Source organism: Sesamum indicum, linkage group LG5, assembly GCF_000512975.1.
Source record: "Sesamum indicum cultivar Zhongzhi No. 13 linkage group LG5, S_indicum_v1.0, whole genome shotgun sequence".
In the NCBI taxonomy this organism is placed as follows: domain Eukaryota; kingdom Viridiplantae; phylum Streptophyta; class Magnoliopsida; order Lamiales; family Pedaliaceae; genus Sesamum; species Sesamum indicum.
In genome coordinates, this window is record NC_026149.1 from 12,502,599 (window position 1) to 12,526,772 (window position 24,174).

General features: G+C 40.0%; 5 protein-coding genes across 5 annotated transcripts in view; 3 read left to right on the plus strand and 2 right to left on the minus strand.

Annotated features, from left to right (window-relative positions):
- LOC105162459 (casein kinase 1-like protein HD16) lies at positions 762–8,039 on the plus strand. The gene is made up of 17 exons (XM_011080476.2): positions 762–974; positions 1,710–2,177; positions 2,366–2,491; positions 2,580–2,653; positions 2,741–2,810; positions 2,880–2,935; positions 3,105–3,176; positions 3,336–3,430; positions 3,613–3,679; positions 3,755–3,884; positions 3,976–4,194; positions 4,294–4,424; positions 6,225–6,399; positions 6,506–6,596; positions 6,796–6,953; positions 7,057–7,245; positions 7,506–8,039. The coding sequence occupies exons 2-17, from the start codon at positions 1,773–1,775 to the stop codon at positions 7,563–7,565; spliced, it is 2,118 nt and encodes a 705-aa protein (XP_011078778.1). The 5' UTR covers positions 762–974; positions 1,710–1,772; the 3' UTR covers positions 7,566–8,039.
- On the minus strand, positions 14,918–17,111 carry LOC105162605. The gene is made up of 2 exons (XM_011080679.1): positions 15,611–17,111; positions 14,918–15,555 (listed from the first exon to the last, which is right to left on the minus strand). Exons 1-2 carry the CDS (start codon positions 17,109–17,111, stop codon positions 14,918–14,920), a joined length of 2,139 nt encoding a protein of 712 aa, XP_011078981.1.
- LOC105162460 (putative H/ACA ribonucleoprotein complex subunit 1-like protein 1) lies at positions 17,926–19,826 on the minus strand. The gene is given in 5 exon segments (XM_011080478.2): positions 17,926–18,409; positions 19,247–19,362; positions 19,447–19,595; positions 19,692–19,772; positions 19,775–19,826. Coding segments are annotated over 5 exon segments (570 nt in total). The 3' UTR covers positions 17,926–18,237.
- LOC105162461 lies at positions 20,108–22,651 on the plus strand. Its single transcript, XM_011080479.2, has 3 exons — positions 20,108–20,400; positions 21,138–21,206; positions 21,858–22,651. Exons 1-3 carry the CDS (start codon positions 20,179–20,181, stop codon positions 22,473–22,475), a joined length of 909 nt encoding a protein of 302 aa, XP_011078781.1. The 5' UTR covers positions 20,108–20,178; the 3' UTR covers positions 22,476–22,651.
- The window catches only part of LOC105162462 (adenylyl-sulfate kinase 3), a 3,210-nt gene continuing 3,033 nt past the window's right edge, over positions 23,998–24,174 (plus strand). The window contains exon 1 of the mRNA XM_011080480.2: positions 23,998–24,056. The gene's annotated coding sequence lies outside the window, so the exon portion shown is untranslated. The remainder of the gene's footprint in view (positions 24,057–24,174) is intronic.

Genomic DNA, 24,174 nt, shown 5'->3' on the forward strand with positions numbered 1-24,174 from the left:
GAAATATCACATTAATAATTTGGATTTAATGCAATTTTCCTCCACATGATATTCCAAATGAGCAAATTACCTTCTTATGAGAAAATAATAGCAATTTATTTCCCTTGTGTTTGTTAAAATGAAGCAACTGACCTTCCTGTTTAAGGAGGTAAATTGCTTCATTGTGAAAAAATAGGGGGATGAATTGCTGCATTTTTAAAAACACAGGGAGGTAAATTGCTGCATTTTTTTCATAGGACAATAATTGCTTATTTGTAATATTACAAGAGGATTGTTGTATTTTTTTTTCTATATAATTTTCCATCACACAATCTCAAATTTGGTTATTTATTTTAAGAGTATACCATATTCTTAAAATAAAACAATGAAACTGTAAAATTTATAAACTCGTGAGTGATCTTTTTAAATAAGGAAGACAATTTTTTAGTGGAAAATTTTATGAGAAAGAAGTTTACAATGTGAACTTCTAAAATTCGTGTAGTGTGTATTCTTAATTAAAAAAAATTAAATAACAAAGTATAAAAACATACATAATCAAAAAGGGCTAAATATTTTTTAACTCTAAAGAAATTTGAGAGTAAAATTGAAGAGGGATACATGAAATTATCCCAAGTAATCAATGAGCATAACTACTGATCATCAAAAAAGAAAAAGAAAGACGGAGCGTAACTAGACTAGACTAGATTTTCGAGGTATCCAGTTCACATACAATTCCACCAGCCCTTAATAAATAAAAAAGAAAAAAAGGGCAAGAAAGAAAGAAAAAGGATAAAAAGAGAGAGAGAGTGGAGAGGGCGAGAGAGGGGAGGGCAGGGCAGGGCAGAGCAGGCGGCCGCAGCAGATGTTTTTGTGTACAAAGAAAGAGAAACCGAGCGGATAGCCGTACAATACCAATACCCATTTCAACACACAACTCCATCCAAACTTTTAAGCTAACATTTCATTTCCCTTTTTCACGAAGCCCAATTTATTAGGTAAATGAATGTCATGGCCGTTTCCACCGAAGATCTGCCGTTGATCGGCTGATCGAATTGGCTCTTTCAACTTGATTTTGCTATCTTTTTTATCTCCAATCCTCCTGCTTTTGTTATTTTTAGTGGTATGATAATTGATCTGTACCGGCTGATTATTATTATTATTATTTGTGTTCGTCGTTGTTGGTATTTCTTATAGTTATATTGTTATTATTATTTAACTCAATGCACAAAAGTCACTGACTGGTTTAACTTTTCTGTTTATCGGGGAAATCTATTGGATGTTTTATTTTCCTGCCCTTATTATCTTTTTTTCTGCCAAAATTTGAACTTACCTGTGCTTTTGGGTATGGTTACTATGGTAGGCCATAAGGCATAACATAAGCTTTCATGATTTTTTTCTATTCTGCAAATTTTATGTATTTTTTTCTCCTTTTCATTTTTTTTTGTGGAATTAACTAAGATAATTTCCACTCCGGTGCCTTAATATTTGTTGGAAAAACCGTGACTTGGAAACCATATTACAAATAACTTATCCGCTTGTGCTTAAGTGTAAGCAGAAGTTGTTGAAAATAGTGTCTCTTATGCAGCAATTCTTTTAAATGTGTTCTTTTTTCAGTTTTCTTGCGCTTTGATTGGTCGTAGTATGTGAAAGTTTGATCTGTTAATTTGTTTCTGGTCCTGGTAACTCTAGAAAAACTGATTCTTTTTCGATTTCCTGGTGTTCTTAATCAGGTCACTCCAGATTCTAAGCAGAAGGTGGGTTAGTGAGTAGGACTCTGTTTTGCATGGGTGACGATGCCAGAATTGCGGAGCGGAGCACGGAGATCAAAACGGCTTGGTGATCTCCAGCCTGCCCCTCAGACTGCTAATCAAGAAGAAAAATTTCTTGCACCTGCTCAGACTAGAACCAGAAGGAGAGGACGAGGGAGAGGCAATGCAGCTGCCGTAGCAAAAGGGCCTTCTGCAGCAACACCCGCTAGGCCTACTGCTGCTGGTAGAGGCAGGGGGGTCAGGTTAATAGATTTAGACCCAGAGCCACCACGTGAGGTTCTTCCTCCAACTGTTGGCCTGGTGGCTGCCGAACCAGCATTTAATAGAATAGAGGGCGTTGCTAATAAGGAAATTCCCATGGAAGGCGGGAGTGGGGATAAAATAATGGGAGTTGAAGAAGATGCAAGTACAACTCCAGTACCTGAGAGGGTATTTTCTTTTTCTATTCAAATTTTGGATGTATTCTCAAAATACTTTGGTTATGCGCTCAGTCATTGATGGATTTTGAACTTCACGATATTTTAACACATTTTGTATTAATTTTGTTCCTCTGAGTTATTTATTGGTTTCTTGCCTTAGGCAATATTCTGGTTATGATTCCAGCTTTATTCGTGCAGGTACAAGTGGGTAATTCTCCCGTGTATAAGACAGAAAGGAAATTAGGTAAGGGTGGATTTGGCCAAGTTTATGTAGGCAGAAGGGTAAGTGGTGGAACTGAAAGAACGGGTCCTGATGCAATCGAGGTATCATTTGGCGCATGTTAATGACATGGGGAATTTTGAAATCATATAAGTTTCTGAATGTAAGTGCAAATATTATAATCTTTGGTAGGTTGCATTGAAGTGTGAACATCGAAGTAGTAAGGGCTGCAATTATGGCCCCCCATATGAGTGGCAGGTGTACAAGTAAGTTTTCTGTTTTTAATTTCAGGTTTTTGTTTGTTTTTGCTCTTCAAATGTTCACTTCATGATATTTGTTTCCTTTATAAAAAGCACCCTGAATGGATGTTATGGTATCCCTTGGGTTCACTACAAGGGCCGACAAGGAGATTTTTACATCCTGGTGAGTTTTGATTTTTGTGTTTTGGCTTCATATTTCTATGTTGTTTCTAATGATTGATTTTTTTTTCAGGTCATGGACATGCTTGGACCCAGTCTATGGGACGTTTGGAATTCTTTGGGCCAGTCGTAAGCTCTATTCCTCTGTTTCTTTCTCCCTATCCTGCTTTGTCCTTCAGTTCGCATGAACCAGCTCATGGATACTGAATCATGGACAGAATCCCACTATAGTGTCAGCCAATTAATTTCCATTTTTATGGTACATGTTTCTGTACTTGATCATGAGCAACTGAAACAGGATGTCTCCAAATATGGCTGCTTGCATTGCTGTGGAGGCTATATCAATTCTTGAAAAGCTTCACATGAAGGGGTAAAGCCTACTTGAAATGGTTCCCATCACAGACCATAATGTTCCTTAAAGAATGCCATTAATTTTACAGTCTGGATGCTTGTTTTATTGGGTTTTAAATTGCTTTCTTCACTTTAGCACACAATTGTTTACTATTAGTCCTCTCTGCTACTTATCTAGATTTGTTCATGGAGATGTCAAGCCAGAGAACTTTTTACTTGGTCAGCCTGGAACTGCTGATGAGAAAAAGCTATATCTTATTGATCTTGGTTTGGGTATGATACTTCATTCTAATTCTCTTATTTGTACCTACAGCTAGGCATGCTAGAAGCCAATTTATGAAATTTATCTCTTTCTCCGTAGTTTTTGAATATACGTTGACATCTTAATGTTAAATGATTGATTTTTCTTTAGACCATTTCACATTCTTGCTCCATCTTCTCTTGTTTTTGATAAGCTTCTAGGTGGAAAAATGCATCATCTGGTCAGCATGTCGAGTATGATCAAAGGCCTGATATATTCAGGTTTGTGCACTTTGAATTTATTGGATAATAATTCTGGCTTTGTTGAACATACGAACTCAATTGGTCCATCTGCAGAGGCACTATAAGGTATGCAAGCGTGCATGCACATTTGGGTCGCACAGGAAGCAGGAGGGACGATCTTGAATCGCTGGCGTATACCCTGATATTTCTCATAAAGGGAAGGTTACCATGGCAAGGCTATCAGGTGAATTAGCATTATTGCTTTGGTAAGATATAGCATCTTAACTTACTAGATTTAACTTGTATTCTCCACTCCCATTTTGGGATGATGACAGGGTGATAATAAGAGTTTTCTAGTCTGTAAAAAGAAAATGTCCACTTCTCCGGAGTTGATGTGCTGCTTTTGCCCTGCTCCATTCAAACAGTTCCTTGAGGCTGTTACTAATATGAAGTTTGATGAAGAGCCAAATTATTCTAAGCTGATATCACTTTTTGAAAATCTTATCGAACCATGCTCGAACATGAGACCGATAAGAATTGATGGAGCTCTGAAGGTAGTGTATGGGGAAAAAACACATAATAGCATTAATTTTATGGATGTATGTCCGTTTTGTTAAAACTCATATGTTACAATTATTTACCTTCTATCACAGGTTGGGCAAAAGCGCGGAAGGTTGCTTATAAACTTGGATGAGGATGAGCAGCCAAAGAAGAAAGTACGGCTGGGAAGTCCTGCTACTCAGTGGATTTCAGTGTATAATGCACGACGTCCCATGAAACAAAGGTGAGAGCCTGCTGGTAAATAGCATGTGTTAAGTGGCATCTTCTGTTATATGGCATGCATCAGTGTACCATAAAAAAGAATAGTTAAAGAAAAACCAACCTTGAGTACCAAATCTTCATGTTCGTACTTTTACTCATCATATGCATATATTTGTGCTTATTAAATATGGAAATAAAAATGATGTAAAGTAGTTACTGCTATGTTTGTGTGTAAATCAGAAGAAACAGCTCCAAAGCTTAGGTGTAATTCATGTTTGTGCTTAATTCACCTTATTGCTTCTTTGAAGTTGTACCAGCCAGTGAGAATAGATCTGCTTGTACTGCTATAAATTTTGAGATTTTCTTCTCTGCCCCTCTGTTAGTGGACATGAATAATGTTTATGTAGACTTCTGGTACTTACTATCATCTTTGTGGATTTAAAGAAACTAGAGAAGATACGAGGCTGGAGGATCTATTTTGACTTCCTCGGGCACGCCGCATGCAGATGCACCATCGCTGGTGCTACCTTTGCAATTTCTCTTTTTTTTTTTTTCCCCTTTTAATAATGATAATGATAAATCTCATTTCATTTTCGCCTTTCATTTTTTGTTGTTGAGACAAAGGGTGTTTGTGTGTAAAGATAGATTTTAATGCAGGCATTGGAAACTTTTACTTTGTAGATGTTCATCAATTTGAGTTATGTATCTTTTTCACTCTGTGGAAAATATTCATCAGTTTCAGTATCACAGAAGTTGGTTGTGTTTAATTCTCTGTACTGCTCTGTGATTGTTGAAGTTAATTTCTGATGCAAAAGATGGACTATGGTTGGGCATAAACCTGGCATGATGCTTTTTCTCACATATTTGCCAATAAAATACATCCATAACTTTATTTCTATTGTGCTCCTCCTAACCATATGAGCTGCGTGTAGGAGTGCTCTATTTGTTTATTTATTTTTCAAGAACTTTGCGTAAGAGCAACAGGAGGTTTTCTTTCCTACCTGTTCCTTCCTATGTTTTATTGACCAGTCTTTGTTTCATGATTTTCGTATGGGGATCATTGCACATCAGAACTTTAGATAAAGAGTAAGGGTAGTTCATGCTTGCATAGTGAAGAAAATGATATGTAGGCAACAATGTGCTACCATATATCCATGGATTCTCTTATTATTGTAGAAGAATTTACATGCAGGGTAAACAGCCATAATGAAACTTTTATAATATCAGTTGCATTTAACTATCTACCGAGTTACCATATGGTGATCGAACAATTATCTTTCCTTCACACTGACGCTTGTTGATATATTTAATGTTTCAGGCTTTTGTTAAGTCTTGAAGAATGCGATAGATAGATGTGGTCTCTAGGGTTAAATAATATGTTAAAACCTGAAAAAAGAGAGATGATATTGGTACTTTATGAGAAACAAATCCCTCTTGGTTAGTCAAAGGAAAGTCTACTTTACTCTTTTGGCATTGTGCATTGCATGGTTTGGGGTTTCTGGTTGGAGATTTGCCTTCTGCACATGTTTCACATAGATACAGAGCAGTGAGAAATTTCAGTGGTATCATTAGTTTCCACTTGCTTTAAATGTCATGGATTTACAGAAGTTGCAACCTCTGGGAACTGATAAAGTGAACTGTTATATGTCAGTCTTTTCTTTGCTGATGCATCATGTGACTGTTTTATTTGACATGAAAATTTGTTGTGTTGCAATTGACTGTGTGACACAGTCTATATACTCTCTCTATAGTTCGATACATGACATCGCAAACCTATTCGTAATTGCTTTCTTGGTGAATGCATAGTTTGTTCTATTTGTAGATACCACTACAATGTTGCAGACTCCAGGCTCTGTCAGCATGTAGAGAAGGGTAATGAAGATGGTTTATATATTAGCTGCGTGGCTTCAGCAGCAAATCTTTGGGCCTTGATCATGGATGCTGGAACTGGTTTCAATTCGCAGGTGTATGAGCTTTCAGCTGTCTTTCTTCATAAGGTTGTTTTTGGGACTAATAATTTAAGTTATTATGTCTTTTGCGGTTCTCTCCTTGTGCGCTAGACATGCTTGCCTATTTTACTATGGTTTCCTCTGATCTTATCAGGATTGGATCATGGAACAATGGGAAAAAAACTATTACATTAGTTCTATAGCTGGTGCAGCTAATGGAAGTTCACTGGTTGTTATGTCTAAAGGTTGGTTAAAGCTTCTGTTTCTTTTGCGTGTATACCTTTTATACCTTTCATACATTTTGTGTGAGTTTCAAGATGCTGTTCTTTGTCATATATAACATCACTGAAGGCAATAATTTGTATTAAAATTTCTAAGAGTGACATGCATATATGATATTAATGAGTTTCATGTCTTGGCTTTGTGCTTTTGGCTTTTCTTTAGGAACTCCTTACACCCAACAGTCTTATAAAGTTAGTGAATCATTTCCTTTCAAGTGGATCAACAAAAAGTGGAAAGAAGGTTTCCATGTCACATCCATGACTACTGCTGGCAGTCGTTGGGGTGTTGTAATGTCTAGAAACTCGGGATATTCTGAACAGGTAAACCTATCTATTTAATTTGAATGATTCAGCCTTCATGGAATTGTCACCAAAATTGTGTTCTGTAAATAGTCTACATAGATAATGAAATGCTGATTCATAGGTTGTGGAGCTCGATTTTCTTTATCCAAGTGAGGGAATACATCGCAGATGGGAAAATGGTTATAGAATTACCTCGATGGCCGCAACTGGTGATCAAGCAGCTTTCATACTTAGTATACCGAGACGAAAAATGATTGATGAGACTCAGGAAACCCTTCGGACATCCGCCTTCCCTAGTACCCATGTAAAGGTACTATCTTGTCACTTTTGTTAATGGTATGAAGATTTTTGGGGGATGGCCTAGATGATTCTATCAGAATAGCAATTAAATGGACTCCTCTCTCTTTACATTTTAATTTTCTGGGTTTTCTCTTAACCCCCAGGAAATGTTTAGTTTGGTTGGGAAATATTTGACTGTTGGTTAAGTTATAGTTTTGATATCCCTTTTTTAAGTTATTTTATACCCTTGCATACACTGAAAGGTGGTGTTTGCTTTTCTCTTGCTTGCAGGAGAAGTGGTCCAAGAACCTCTACATTGCATCAATATGTTATGGTCGCACTGTTTGCTGAAGCTGTATGTATAATCTTCTTGAAGATCCGGAGCTAAAAAATTTTGAAAGCTGAGATTATCTGTCTCAGATTTCAAGTACATTGGGTGATTTCTATCGTATTTCTTATCCAGAAACTGTGTTTTTTGCCCAAAAGCTTTCTTCTCACGCTTCTGTAAAAATGACATGGGGAGCAACACAGAAGTTATCAACACATGGCCTGAAATGAACATGAGTTGGCTGACGTTAAAAATATGGGGTCCTATGTAAGCTGACAGTGGGTACTTGGCAAGGCATAGAGCGACATCCATATAAGCTTGCTGTTTACACTAAAAATTTGTATAATGGGATTCAAGTGTTTATTACATTCAGTACTGTGGTTGGTTCGCAAGGTGGTTTCATTGAAAACAGCAAATAGTCCTATGATGGATGCAGTTGAGAGCATTTCGTGTTTGTTACTGGAACTTGGCTTAGGAATTGTGGTTTGTAGTCAATGGCGATGGAGCAAAAACAAGCAAGATATTTTTCTTGTCAAATGAGTGAAGAACAAAAACCGTGTTGCAAATAGCCCAAGTATTTGCAGAATCACGAAAATAAAGGATGAGGGATGAATTGTTTTTTTATTATTATAAAATAAATAAATTATATAGATATAATTTAAATAAAATATATAATATAATTATAATGAGTCTGAATTACATCGGTGATTGGAATTTAAAAATAATTTTTTTTAAAAAACAAAATAAGTCGCGGATTGGAACTGCCATTTGATGTTGTGGATTGCATCCTGACATAGAGCCGTGGTTTCAATCCAAGACTTGAAGTCGTGATTGGATTGACTTTTTTTTTTTTTTTTTTAATTAGATTTTATATAAATTAATTATATCAAATTAATTTTTAACAATTTACTAAAGTTTAAAAAATCATAATATTAAAAATGTATTAATTTTAAAAAGCACAATCAAGTATACAAATATAATAGTGTATATTTTTTTATACAATTATATAAAATATAATGAACTATACAATTGCAAATGTAAAAAATGTCCACCCATTTCACAATTGCGTCTGTAGTTCCTCACCCACATTTTGCATTGGCTCATTTTGCGCTTCATTATCATCACCACCGAGATTAATGTCCAACCGATTTGATGTTGTTGCAGAATTAGATTCCACATTATCACGATATGCACTAAATGAAGGAAATGAAACTGGTGAAATGTTGTATCCTGGTGTATATGGTTGATTAATGCCAAGATCAAGGTCAAGATGTATTTGTAAAGAATAATATTCTTTTTTGGGTTGGCATCTATGGAGCAAATTGAAATCAATCATCTTGAAGCGGTTGGGGCACGTAATAATCCGGAGGTGTATATACTGTAGAAGGACCAGCTATATCCACCCCAACGTCATGACATTCAATTGAACTAATAGACATTCAGCTAGAACTTCTTCTTTACCTGTGGGATGTTGTGGGGAGCATCATCGGATGGCGAAACAATTTGTTGTGGCTGATGGGTTATGGCTTCCTTGTTAATATATAATATGTGTTCGAATCTATCCACCAATTGACCATACTCTTCAATATTTAGTGGTTTAGATTGATAGAAAGCTTCAAGGGCATTCACCTCTTCTACCTGAAGTTTGTAGAAAACTAATGAATGTTGTGTTGTAAAAGAAATATTTAAAATAAAATATGTGATCTTATATAGCAATGGTGCGCTTCAGGTTGGTACCTGCTTTCCACACGTCTATCAGTAGATGACGACACGAAATTTCATGTTATGTTTTAGTACCATTTCTAATAACCTTGTTCTGTTTCTCTTCTATTCAAAATGAGTGGTCTTTGTACAATCATGTCATATCATCTTTGCCATCTAGTGATGTATTGTATGTGCTGCTGGTGCCAATCCGTGCCCGTATGACTTTTTCGGGAGATCTGATATAGGTTCATGTCTCGAGTATCATCGCTTTTGGAATATTTTGTCTCATCCCGAATTGGTGAAACCCGTTCAAGATGATGCATTTTCACTATTGCATAGAATACTAATGAACATGATGATCTCCACAGCTGGGGTTCAAATGAGCGGCGTAAGCTATAATGACATTTGAGTCCATGTCATATGGCTGCCAGATGAAGTGTAATAAATAAAATGATGTGAACTATTGCGCATTTAATTTACATTTTAAATGTACGTATAATATTAAATATAAGTTACTTGATTCGCCAGCATCTCATTCAATATATCTCTTATCACCGGGGCAGTAGCTCGTACTGTTCGGGTGACTGTGTGCTCACATTTGAAAGTAGCACCATATGATACTGCTGGGAGACAGCGATTGTTGTCTGTTTGGACTTGGCCCATATATAGTCGTTTCGCACCAAGTCTTGGGGAAAGTGGAGTGATCCATGACCCATAACAAAATCTTTACGAATAATACAAATATGTGTTATTAATTAATACTCATAACAAAAAAAATTGTGTATAAGTTAATAATTAAATTTTATCTGTAACAATTGCAGTGCGCCACTAATTGCAGTTTTGCCTTTTGTGCTGGCATTGCATAATTCACGATATAAAAATGCCAGCACAACATTGCCCTAAGGTTTTCTGATGAATCCGGGCACATCATCCCACCTAATAGGAGCAACGCAACAGCACAGGCATATTGGACGATAATTTCCTGGGGTGTGTTATGAGTAATTTCGACCGCTGCTAAGTGGGATATAATTGTGCGTGTTTGCAATCTAGAACCCTTGAACGCATTTGCATCTGGGCTAAAACCTAAATAAGTCAGGCAATATTCCTGCCATTGAACAGTTATTCGATCGAAATCAACTCCTGTCACTGGCTCGCCATCTATTGGGAGTGCCCACATTATTTGAATAATGTATTTCGGATCGTCACCTCTCCACCAATACGGTAATTAGATGGCAATCATATGGGAGGCGTCCGCACCTGTATATGCCATAAAATTCTATTTGGTGTAAGATTTATTGTACACGTACGGAAAGATTATATTGTTGAAAATAGTTCCAAAAATTACCATCCGCACGTTGCGCCTTTAGTACGGCATCAAGGTCACTTTCAGGAATTTCATCGGACCTATGTTGAGCTTGTTGGAACAACACATTTCGAACGAGGACCGTACAGTGCTTGTCTATCCATTCGTATGAAAATTTGAATGTTCTAACACAACACAAAGGTTTTTAAAAAATATGATTGACTAAAACTGTTAATTTATCGTGGGAATGCTTATGAAAGTGAAAGGAAAACTCCCTCATTTTATAGACAAGTTTGGTGTGCATTTAAATTGACGGGTCACATCAATTAAGGCTGACGCGCCTCACCCTTGCAATAAAAGGTTGGCCTCTTGAAAAGAAAAAAAAATTGGATTTGACGGGTGCATGTCAACCTTAAAGGTGAGTGCAGCACGATTTTCATTTCTACAGCGGGATTTTCGTTGTATGTATCATTAAGACGGGTAGGTTTGAATTTGAATGTTACAGCATTAGTCGTAAACTTATCAGTGTAGATGGCTTCCATTTATACATATAATACAAGCACAAAATGTTGATTGCTGCTGTCATGGATGAAAATCAACAGGTATTCCCTCTTACTTTTGCAATTGTCAATGAAGAATCATATTCATCTAGGAAGTTGTTTCTTAGATAATTGAGCAAACATGTTATACGGGGGTGACATGGAATGTGCCTTATTTTTTACCATCATCCTAGATCATTAAAGCAGTACGTGAAAGTTTGGATTTTGTGCTACCTCATGGCCTATACCAGTATTGCTTGAGGCATGTGTGTTTAAAATTCAACACTCTTTTAAAAAATATCGTGTTGAAGGATCTTTGTTAGAGCAGCTGGCTCTAAATATCAAATCAGAAAATTCAATTGAATTATAGAAGAGATAAAGAACCAAAAACTAGCCGCGTTTGAATTCTTAGACCAAATTAACAACGAAAAATGGACAGCATCTCATGATGGTGGATGGCGATGTGGTATTTTAACGACAAACATGTCAGAATGCATTAATGAAGTATTTAAGGGATCGCCGCCTACCGTTGACAGCAATAGCTGATATGACACTTCAACGAGCTATCCATTATTTTCATAAGAGGTTAGCGAAAAGTAGTATAATGTTGGCCAACACTACTATTCCTATCTCTACACGTCCTGGTCGAAACCAAACATCACGTATTCACAACGAGATGGATTGTGTACAAACGCATGAAAGACAACAAGCCCAACAAAGAGATTCTTGTACACAATCAAATATGCCGGTGCAGGATTGTCAATAATAATTGTATAGTTCATTGTATTTTTACAGTTGTATAAAAAAATATAGACTATTACTTTTGTATACTTAATTGTATTTTTTTGAATTAATACAATTCTAGTATGTTGTTAAAAATTAATTTTATATAATTAATTTATATAAAGTCTAATTAAATAAAAACTTAAAAAATAAAAAAATAAAAAAGAGTCGTGGTTCCAATCCACGACTTGTGCAATTTTTTTTTTAAAAGTATTTTTAAATTCGACATCCGCTACTCCTTATAATTATATTTTCCAATTCATTAAAATTATATTTATATAATTTATTTATTTTTTAATAATGAAAAAATAATTAACCGAAAGAATGATGGTTTCCTCTTCTTTTGACTTATGCAGTCATTCATACGGCGCACAAACATGCATGGTGCGCTGATGCTGAGGTCGGAAGCCATTTTCAGGTATCTCGGAAACACTTGCCCCAATCGTCATCTGCAACTTTACTGAGGGAGGTAAGGATATACAAGTCTGACCCCCTTCCTTTTACTCTGAAGAAAAATTAAATTTCAGAATGGAGATGTTATGCCTTTAATTTGTTCGACGGAATTACCGCAAATCGGCGACAAATTGGCCGGAGGAGATAAGAAATTGTACTATCAGGAAAAACTAATTTCTGTTTCAATTTTGATTTTCTGGCCTCCTTTCTCCTCAATTCCCACCACAACTACATACTGTTAGTGCTATCAACAAGGGATCTCTCTACACGTGTTTCTCATCCCAACAATGCTAAGAATTTTCTGGAAAATGAAATAGCTAACAAGCAAAATGAAATAGCTAATAAGTAAACATAACTGGACTAACTTTGTGAAAATTGTAATGGAATCCTGCTTAATCTAAGTATCGGGCTGGTTTGCGTATCTCTCTTCTTGGTTTGGGCTGCGCTGCCGACACTTTGTGAGTGGGCCTATCAATACCCACCCCTACAGAATCGACCTTGTCCTCAAGGTCCATGGAAAACTTAGCCCGGAAAGCAGCGGCATCCTCCCAAGTCGCTTCCAATTCAGATTGTCCGTGCCACTGAACTAACACCTCTGGAGTAGAAGCATTGACACGAGAGGCCAAAATCCCGGCAGGTTGCAGCAGAGGCGGAACGCCAAAGGGGGCGGGCGAAAGAGGACAAGTCTGCGAGGAGGGAGAGCCATGACAACGCTTGAGGAGGGAAATATGGAATACCGGGTGAATGCGGGCCGCCGGCGGCAACTCGAGCTCATACGCCACAGCGCTAATGCGGCGCAAAATACGAAAAGGCCCGTAGAAGCGAGGGGCTAGTTTCTGAGAAGGACGACGCTGCACCGAATGCTGACGGTAAGGCTAGAGCTTAAGGAAGACCCAATCGCCTACGGCAAAAGCGTGGTCACGACGCCTGGAATTCGCTTGATGAAGCATGCGCTGCCTAGCGCGATGAAGGTTGGCGCGAAGCACGCCCATTAGCTGCTGGCGGTGCTGCAAGGACTCGTCGAGAGCAGCGATTTTGGTGGCACCGGGACTGTACCCCGAGAGGGCTGGGGGTAAACGACCATACAACGCCTGAAAAGGCGACATGCCAATGGACGAATGGTGTGACGTATTGTACCAAAACTCCGCCAACGGCAAAAAAGAAGTCCAACGGTGTGGCTCTTCATGAACAAAGCAACGGAGGTAAGATTCAAGGCACCGATTTAGTACCTCCGTTTGACCATCGATTTGAGGATGATAGGAGCTGCTATACGCCAGCGTGGTCCCCATAAGGTGAAAAAGTTCCTTCCAAAAAGTGCTGAGAAATAGGCTGTCGCGATCGCTGACAATAACACGTGGGGGACTGTGCAACTTATAAATTTCAGCCAAAAAAATAGAGGCCAGAGAGACAGCAGTAGCACCCGTGGGCAGGGCGATAAAGTGTGCAAATTTGCTGAGGCGATCAACCACAACCCAAATAACCGTCTTACCGTTGGACTTAGGCAAATGCGTGATAAAATCCATCGAAATTTCCTGCCAAACCCCGTCAGGCGTTGGCAAGGGCTGAAGCAAACCATAAGGCGGCTGCGTGGACGACTTGCTCCGCTGGCAAACCAAACAACCTTTAACAAACAACTTGACATCTCTAGCCATAGAAGGCCAATGAAAGGAGGCAGCCAACCGAGCCAAGGTGGCCTTAGAGCCTGAGTGGCCACCCATGGGGGAAGAGTGGAACTCTGCGAGCAACAGCGGAACGACGCCTGCATCAACAGGAATAAAAAGCTTCTGACGAAAATACAGCAACCCATTGCAAAAAGAATAATCAGGCAAAGTCGCGCGTTCCGTCACCAACTTGCGGCCTGATGGATGCCCCGAAAAATAATGTTGCAGATGAGTCACAAGAGCGGCAGTGGGGCGACATGCCGATAAGGAGAGGAGCTGGCTAGAATGCGGAATACGAGACAAGGCGTCGGCAACCAGATTTTCCTTACCGGGTTTGTAGAGGATGTCATAGTCAAAGCCCAAAAGCTTAGAAATCCAGTGGTGTTGTTCCGGAGTTTGAACAGGTTGCGTGATGAGCTCCTTAATGCTCTTGTGGTTCGTATAAATGCGAAAGGGGCGACCCAATAAGTACTGGCGCCACTTCTTGACAGATTCGGTAATCGCATAAAGTTCACGCACATAAGCGGAAGCCATCGCCATACGTGGGCCCAACCGCTTACTGAAATATGCCAACGGGTGGTTATGTTGAGAGAGAACAGCACCCACCGCCACAGTGGAAGCGTCCGTAGTGACATCGAAGGTAGAATCAAAATCCGGCAAGGCAAGGACCGGCAGCGAAGTCATAACCCGCTTAAGGCGGATAAAAGCTGCAGCGGCTGTGTCCGACCAAACGAAAGTCGCGTGCCGCAGCAAATCAGTGAGCGGGCTGGCGATTGCGGCATAGCCCCGCACGAAACGTCTATAAAAACCAGTGAGCCCGAGAAAAGCACGTAGTTCGGTCACATTGCGGGGTACCGTTCATTGCAATATAGCATTGAGTTTGTCAGCATCAGGTTGAACACCATCCAAGGAAACGATGTGACCCAAATAAGCTATCGACGTAAATTTGGGCGGAATAAATCATTCATAGCCGACTGAAAGATCGAAGGAGCATTGGTCAACCCGAAGGGCATGACCACGAACTCGTAGTGGCCGTCAACACTGCGAAAAGCCGTCTTAGTGATGTCCTCCGGACACATGCGAATTTGATGATAACCCGAACGCAAATCGAGTTTGGAGAAGTAGGCGGCGCCATGCAACTCATCGAGCAATTCATCAATAGCGGGTATCGAAAAACGGTCCTTCACCGTGATAGCGTTAAGGGCCCGGTAGTCTGTACAAAAACGCCACGAGCCGTCCTTCTTTCGGACCAACAGAACTGGAGAAGAATAGGGGCTAGTGCTTGGCCGGATTAATCCATCCCGAAGCATCTCGGAGATAAGAGTTGCCATAACCTTCCTTTGAAAATGCGGGTAACGATAGGGGCGTGAAGCCACCGGGTGTGCGTTGGGCACAAGATGAATACGATGGTCGTGAGCCCGAGGCGGAGGTAAACCGCGCGGAAGAGCAAACACTGCTGCATAGCGCTGCAGTAGCGCAGCCAAGTCTGCCGAAACATCAAGTGCCAGCGAAGTCAGCGGAAAACGGGTGGCATCCTCAACAGGTAACATGGACACCGCGTGGACTGATGCTACCGAACGATGGGCAAGTAAGCGCATGAACTGAGGAAAGGACGCCAAGGAGACCGACACAGACGAGTACAACCAAAGACCCATCATAGTAGAACTGCATTGAAGGAATCGAAAAATCAGAAACAAATGGGCCCAAGGTACGCAACCACTGAACGCCAAGAATGACATCCGCGCCGTGCACCGGTAGAAGATAGAATGAAATACGGAAGGCATGCTGCTGCAATTGAATAGGTACATCGGAACAAACACCAGAACAACCAATGGAAGCTCCATTACCAACCAAAACTGAAAAAGGAACAATAAGATGTACTTTCAAGTCCAATAATTGGGCAATGCGAGGTTGCAGAATGTTATGCGAGCTTCCGGAATCAACGAGAACCGACACTGGGCGACCCTGAATGTACACCGTTAGGCGCAGCGTACGAGGAGATTGCATACCCGAAACCGCATCAATAGAAAGGTGAAAATGTGAAGGAATAGGAGAAGACGACGACAACAGAGAAACCGGCAGTGGGGGAGGAGTGTCACTCGCCAACGGAGACGAGCAATCATCGTCTAGACAATCCAAAGAAACGGAGGAAGCAGGAGGGGCGTCCTCATCAGCGAGGAGCAATAAAAATTGCTTCGGGCGGCAACGGTGACCTGAGTAAAACTTCTCATCGCAATTGAAACAAAGGCCTTTGGCACGACGAGCCTGCATTTTCGCCGGTGATAAGCGCTTAATGGGAAGGGCCGGACGGGCGGGAAACACCGGTGGGGCAGAACGTGGCGCAGCAGAAACTGGCGCGGTAAGAACAGGGGCCGCAGTCCGGGAAAGGGGCGAGGGCGCCGGAATGGCGCGGCCCAGAAAAGGGCGATCGTTGAACTTAGACTCCAAGAGCTTAGCAAGCCCAATAGCCTGCGAAATTGAACGTGGCTGAAAAATGGCCATTTCGCGCTGGAACTCGGGCAAGAGACCCGATAGAAAACAATCCAAAACCGTCTCAGGGGAGAGACCCACAACCCGATTGCAGAGTTGCTCAAACTCACGTTGGTAGTCAACAATGGAACCCGATTGACGGAGCTTAAAGAGGGCTTGGCGATGATTCTCATATGAAGACGGCCCAAAGCGAAGCTCCAATGCAGAAACAAACTCCTGCCAAGTCGAGAGAAGCCCATTGTTATGCATCCACTGGAACCACGCGAGAGCATCACCACTCATGTAACAAGAAATGCGACGAAGGCGAAGCTTTGGGGGAACGGCGTAATAAGCAAAAAACTGATCAGCATGAAACAACCAATCCAAGGGATTGGAACCATCAAACAGTTGCAAGTGAATTTTTGGCGGAGAAGGAAGGGGCTCGACTTCCGGGGCGACCTCTGAAGGAAGAGGGGGCGAGGAAGGAACCATTAACGACGGTGGGGGAGAAGACGATCGGCGTTGGAGAGCAGAAATCGCAGCCACAGTGGAGTCGTGACGCTCGTCCATAGTCGTCCTAAGGTCCTGAACCAAAGCCGAGAGAGCTGCCACCGATTCTTGAAGCTGTTGGAGCTCGGACTGTGAACGAGTTTGCATGATAAGCGCGGACGGAAGGCAATGAAAGCACCAAATGTTATGCCTTTAATCTGTTCGACGGATTACCGCAAATCGGCGACAAATTGGCCGGAGGAGATAAGAAATTGTACTATCAGGAAAAACTAATTTCTGTTTCAATTTTGATTTTCTGGCCTCCTTTCTCCTCAATTCCCACCACAACTACATACTGTTAGTGCTCTCAACAAGGGATCTCTCTACACGTGTTTCTCATCCCACAATGCTAAGAATTTTCTGGAAAATGAAATAGCTAACAAGCAAAATGAAATAGCTAATAAGTAAACATAATTGGGCTAACTTTGTGAAAATTGTAATGGAATCCTGCTTAATCTAAGTATCGGGCTGGTTTGCATCTCTCTTCTTGGTTTGGGCTGCGCTGCCGACACTTTGTGAGTGGGCCTATCAGGAGATCCACAATTTCGCGAGACAAGGCATAATACCTGATGGATTATTGTTCGGGGTTGCCTGGGAGACGCGCACTTAATTAATTAAAGCTTTTTGGTCGAGGATTAAATACATGTAAGAAGAAAGTAGATATCTGAAATCAGTCTATCACACAGCACAACAAACCACTACACATGTTTCCAACTGAACAGATTAGAAGACTAGTTAGGTTAGCAATAAGAGGAAACTTGGAATCTTTTCCACGGCCCTTTCGTGGACAGGCACGGGCTAATTAATCCTTGTACGTACAAAAAGCAAATGAGAGTGGGTATGTCGATACTTGTTAAACAGGGGCGACTCACCCGAACCGGCTGACAAGAGTGACGAATTTCACAAATTGATAACCCAGGCATCACAAACTTGAAGGTGATATGCTTCCCTTCGTCAAAATAAGTGCATTAATCATCATCAGTTTGAAGAGGAACCCAAAGTCAAAGTTCTAAGAAATCTACCAATTTGTTTAGGGTACAAAACCTACAGAAGCATCAAAATTCTGTTTCCCATTTCTCTTGTATGTGCTCATGGGTATATAGGAATATATTGGGAAGTAGACCCCATTGATAAATGGAAACCCTCCATAAACATGCATTGGTCTGGCTGATTGAGCACATCGGAGTGGCAAGTCATAAGAAGGAATGGACAAACAGTATAACACCCAAACATTCTATGATCTTCCTCTGCCTCTAAAACCTCCACCACGACCACCACCTCTGAAACCACCTCTACCACCTCTGGGAGCACCCCTTCCGCGGTATCCGCTGCCACCTCCACGACCACCTCTGAAACCACCTCTTCCTCCACCGCGTCCTCCCCCTCTAGCAGCCTGTGCTTGTCCCCTGCAGAATCAATTTAACATCGAATTATAGGTGGAGTATACAAATGAAATGGTACAATCTCTGATATATGATGCACCAGGAATATAGCAGTAAATTGACTGTCAATTTAACAGCAAAGAATTGTTGCACGTAAATATATCAGCTGATACTGACATAATAGTCTTTCATACCACATAAAGAGGAAGGATATCAACACATGCATCATTCTATCACAAATGACAAGAACATTGAGTAGAAGTGCTTCTTCAGATTTACAGGCTATTAAGGATCAAATCTTCCTCCACAAACTGAAAACTCCTCACAAGGTTGAAAAAGTGATAGAACAGAATTCTTGTGACACGAGGCATGTACTCGATTTGAATCCACCATGCCCCATCAATCTCAAAAAAAGGTCTTGATGATATATTCTACTGAAAAAGGTCTTGATGATATATTCTACTGAAAAAGGTCTAACTATTAGAAACGAGATAGCATATTTGATAAGTTCATTTCATATTCCCCTGATATTTCATGGCTAGTTAACAACTGTCTCTCATGTAAATGAATCTGTGGAAACATGCTCAGCATTATTGACCATGAGAACAGATCAAAACTCAAATCATTTACTAGTAAAGAACCAAACTACTATCGACACAATATATAGATGACCACCACAATAAACAACAAATTTTCATCCTTTTGATGGTGGATTAATGCGATGTGACATATCACAGAATCCAGAAAATGCAAAGAGTGTTGACGTTTAGTAAGACACATGAACTACCAAGGTGTTTCACGCAAGACAATAAAATTCTAAAATAAATCGAGCTAACAAAAAAGAGAAAACGCGGAAAATACTTTGGTTGGGGAAGAAATCTCGCTAGTGGCAAGAGCTTAGCAGGATCAATGAAGAATTTATCACCCGCTGAATACGATGTTGCCACAATGCCTTCCATCATCTTAATGGAAAAAAACTACAAACATCACCACAATAGACTTAAGTAAGAAAGGATAAAGCACTCTATGAATCACGCGAAAGACTTAAGTAGGGAACTCACAGATTCATTGATGGGTCCGAAGATTTCATCTACTTTACCAATCTGGGTCTTGTTCGCAAGGTAAATAGGAGCATTGAAGTATGGAATTTTCTCATTTATGAGCTTTGTGACTGCATCACCCTCACAAGCATGAACAAACGTCGAAACCTCTGCGCATAAATCGAAGTATAAATAAGAAAAGGAACTAACTTTGTGGAAATCAAACATGTTAAGATGCATTTTTTAAGGTAAGCGTTGAGAGAGACCAACAACTTCGGAAGGAGGGCCTTCCTCGCGAGGAGGGAAACGGCCGCCACCACGTCCGCCACGGCCGCCGCGGCCGCCCCGCCGTCTCTTCCGCCCCTAAAGCCTCCGCCGCCGCGGCCCCTCGGAGGTCTCATGCTGTTGCTTCCACTTCAAAGGGAGGGTTCTGAGGTAGGGTTTAGTAAAGTAGGCTGTTGGAAGTCGAGTGTGATAAAATGATTTAATGATGTAGGAGAGGCGCAGTGGCTCTGAAATAAATTATAGGGCCAGTGGAGTGGGCTACTGTGTTGGGTACCATTTGGGCTGTTGAAGCCCAATAAGACCCATATTGAATGAGTGGAGCCCAATAAATAGGTCCATTCATATCCAGCCCGATTTATCCAAAATTGGATTGGGCTTTGGAGGGAGCTACAGCCTGCAGCTACTTCCTTCTCTTCCCTCTACTCACTGCTCCCCTGAGTCCCCTCTCGCTCAGAGAGAGAGAGAGCTATGCAGGCTTACGGCTACCTAGTGTTGTGCCCTACCTCCTTCGACGGTGGTGGCTGTTCCAAATTGATTGTCCCATGGTCCTGGCCCTCTTCCCGTTTGCGCCCTCGATTTTCAGCTTCTGCCACCGTCGACGGCCGCCGGAATCACTACGACGTGCTGGGCGTCTCACCAAATGCTTCCTCCATAGAGATTAAGAGGGCTTTTCGTCTCCTCGCTCTCAAGGTACGCACTACATCGTCTTTGATCCTGCCTACTACCCAATTGGTTAACGTTCATAATATCATCTCTCGTGGACTTAATATCATTATAAGGTAGATGCCATCCGAAGCGGGATATTGATTAACTTATAATTTCCCAATCCAATGCTAGACGAGGATTTTATTTGGTAATTTGGTTGGGTGAGTTCACATATACATTTCCAGCACACGGTATTAACTTCACAAATTCTTCAGACAATTGTAAAAATAGTTAGGGAAAAATCTTAACATTACAGAGTTACCCTGTTGGTTCAACTAGAGAAGGGGTGTATGGATGCATTCTTCTTCTCCAGATATGTAAGCTCAAAAATCTGATAGTTCAACATGATGGATGAATCCATATTCAGTAGTAGCATAAAGGAAATATAAAGTAGTGTCAGCGGGACCATCATATCATCCAAGTGGTGGTATGCTTCATGGATTATGAAGGAAGCATTAAACAACTGGGTGCTTATTATCTACAATCTATTACTTTTTTTCTGTTCCTTTATGCCTTTTGCTTGTTCAGTCGGAATGGATATGGATTAACGGCATATTTAAGTATATTATGACCTTGATAGCCTCCTCATTGTCTTGTTATTGCCGTAGCTTCTCTAGTATTACTCCCTTAGTTGTTTAAGTTTTTTTGGCCCCATATCTACTTACTGTGGTCTTTTCATACTCTTCTTAGATTCATCTCTTGTACTTGTAACATGACTGCAGTATCATCCTGATGTTAACAAGGAAGGAGGAGCTAATGAGGATTTCAAGAGCATCCGACTTGCCTATGATGTGAGCAACTTTCCCATTGATCTGTTTCCAGTTATATGCTCATGATTTGTAAACTAGATGGTATGGTCTATTACGTATTTGCTGATGTCTGTTCTCTACAACACCTTTTTGATCTGAATAACAAAGATAAGGAAAAATGAGAGTAAGCAATTTATTGGACAAACATCCTTCATTCACAGCTGAAGTTCTGTAGTAAGTGATTGTGGTCTGAGCATCTTTTCTCTTTCAATAGAGGCCAAACGTGTACAGCAAGACTATTGCCCGAGGAAATGCTTGCCTGACCATCTCACGTCTTATAATCCTCTGTACTTCCTTTACTAGATACTGGTCCAGGCAAAAAGTTTTTAAGCATCCAATGTCTAATTATGGATACCTTAATTTTGGTTGTTCATAATTTATGAACTTTTCTGGGGAAATAAACCGCGGAAAGATATTCCCTATATGTGATGTTTGATGTTAATGCTGTGTGGACATGACAGTTATAGCAACCTGCACTAGGTTTGAATTTCTTGATTCCCTGTAAAAGTACTTGTTGAATGTTACACTGTGAAACTTTCACATCCTCAGACTTCTAGGAGCTAAACTCATACTTGTCTCCTGATGGTAGCAGCATTGAACTTGGGAAAATAACAGAAATTTTATCTGATTCAGATACTGATTAATGAAACAACAAGAACTGAATATGATAGAGCCCTCCATCATCATCAAAGTACCAGAAGGCCTTTGGGAGATGAATGGACCATAAATCCTGAATATGAGGATGGGTTAAAGTTCTATAGATGGGCTTATCTGAGGCGTAAAATGCAACGGGAGAAATATTGGGAGCAATATCATGCTAGGGAAGAGAAGTTTTCACCATATGATGATGCTGATGAGGTGTCCGAGGAAGAAAACCCAGATGAGGAGAGAGGCTCCTTCATCGAGGTGCTAAAGTCAGCATTCCTCTCTCTGTTTCTGATGCAAACAGTAGGCATCCGGCCATCTCTCACATTTAGTAGCCTTATGGCTTTGAGTGACCGGAAATTGGATGCAGGATATAAGTTGGGTTTTTTATTTGCATGGATATTGGGAGGGAGGGCAGGCATTTTGCTTACAATGTTCCTAACTTTTGCAAGTTGGGTTTGTGGCAAAACAAGTAGCAGTGTTGTCGCTTTGGTAGTTGTTGCCATGTGGTTTGGTTCAAATCTTGCAAGGTATGCTCCATTACCCCAAGGTGCTGTTCTCACTCTTTTGTATATGTCAATCAAGCTACAAGCTGATCTAACCTGAATCTGGTGGCTGCTACTGCAGTGTGTAAGGGTTACTAGTGCTTCAATTCCATGAGATATTTGTCATTCTTTTCTGTTTTGTAAATGTGTATTCCACAGAAGTAGAGGGAAACATCTGTATATCATGTTAAACTAAGTTTGGTAAAGTGAGATGAATACTGTGTCTGTTAGGTAGAATACAATATATCCTTGCCTGCAATTGTAAATTCTGGATTTTTTGATCCAATTTGTAGCTACATTATGTTGGTGAGTGCTGTAGAAACATTTGGTGTTCTTCTGCACATGATTGCTGCCTGCGGTGTCCAAGGGAGGCACACAACCCATTTTGTGTTGCCTGAAATTTGGAAAGGAAAATATCAGAAAGATAAGAAGTTAATTTTTGTTCCCAAAAACAAGAAAAAAGAAACAGAGAAGGATATAGATAGCAATCCTGCTAATTTACTGCAATGAGAAAATGGAAGTTTTTGTGGCGTGGCTGGTGGAACTCGTGATCTGGCGTATCATCCTGTGAAATAGTGAATTGGGCCGGAGCACTACTTTGAGTTATTGATGGTCTCTTCTAAAATCAACTATCTCCACGTTGTTGAGTGCGTTTTGTAGTACTGGGAGTTGGACCAATCTGGCTACCGTTTTTGAGGCCCAATTACACCACCGACTACACTTTTGCAAGCTTCAAATTGTACCCAACACACAAGATTATTTTTTTATTTTTTTATTTTTGTTCCTCCTTCTGAATTATATTTAAAGTGAGTAAGAATAATGAGGAACACAGATTTACAATAATTTTACGACGAGAGTGTTTGGTGCATCTCCATGCAAATATTGTTGATTGAGAAACTAAAATCATCATCAGTTTTATTATTGCTAATTTGCTATGTTGTTTGAACCATCATGGTTGGGTTTGCTGAAAATAGAGCAAACAAGGATCGGGAAATTTTCATTCGAATTGGGTTTGATCAAATTGGAATTAATTATAGTACAATCTCTATAAATTAATATTTGATAAATTAATAATTTTTCTAAACTAATAAATTTTCTGGATCCTGCCTCGAGTTCAAGGTTTATATTAATAATTTTGATAAATTAATGAGATAGTAATTTTTTTTAAAACTCTTATATAAATTTATGGTCCATTCAATAATATATATTAATAATTTTATAAAATTATAAATATAATTAAGACAGCTTAGTAAAATATGATTCTATTATTATTCGCTTCTTAAAATTTAAATTTAATTGTATTTTATTTCTAACTGCATCCAAAAACTCTCATATTTTGTTTTTATGATATAACAAAAAATTATATAGAGTTATTGCTAATATGAATACTTTGTTCCGCATAATTGGTTGCAAAGCAATTAATAATTTAAACAACGTAGCAAATTAGCAATAGTAGTAGAAGCAGCAGCAGTAGACAGTAGGGTGGTGGTGGTGTATTATTATTATTATTATTATTAATAATATTATGGTCCAGAAAGCGAGGAAAGTAGTATTTGTATTGAATATTGAATTAAGTATGTGTTAATGTGTATTTGACGACTATGCGTTGTGTATGTGGTGGTGTGCATCATCAGCAGCATCGGTGCGCTCGCTCTCCATTCTTTCTTGCTTTCATCTCTCCATTTCAATTTTTTCCCTTCCTCGCGAATACGTCCACATTCACCAAACCCCCAAATCCCCAACTCTTTAATTCCATTCCC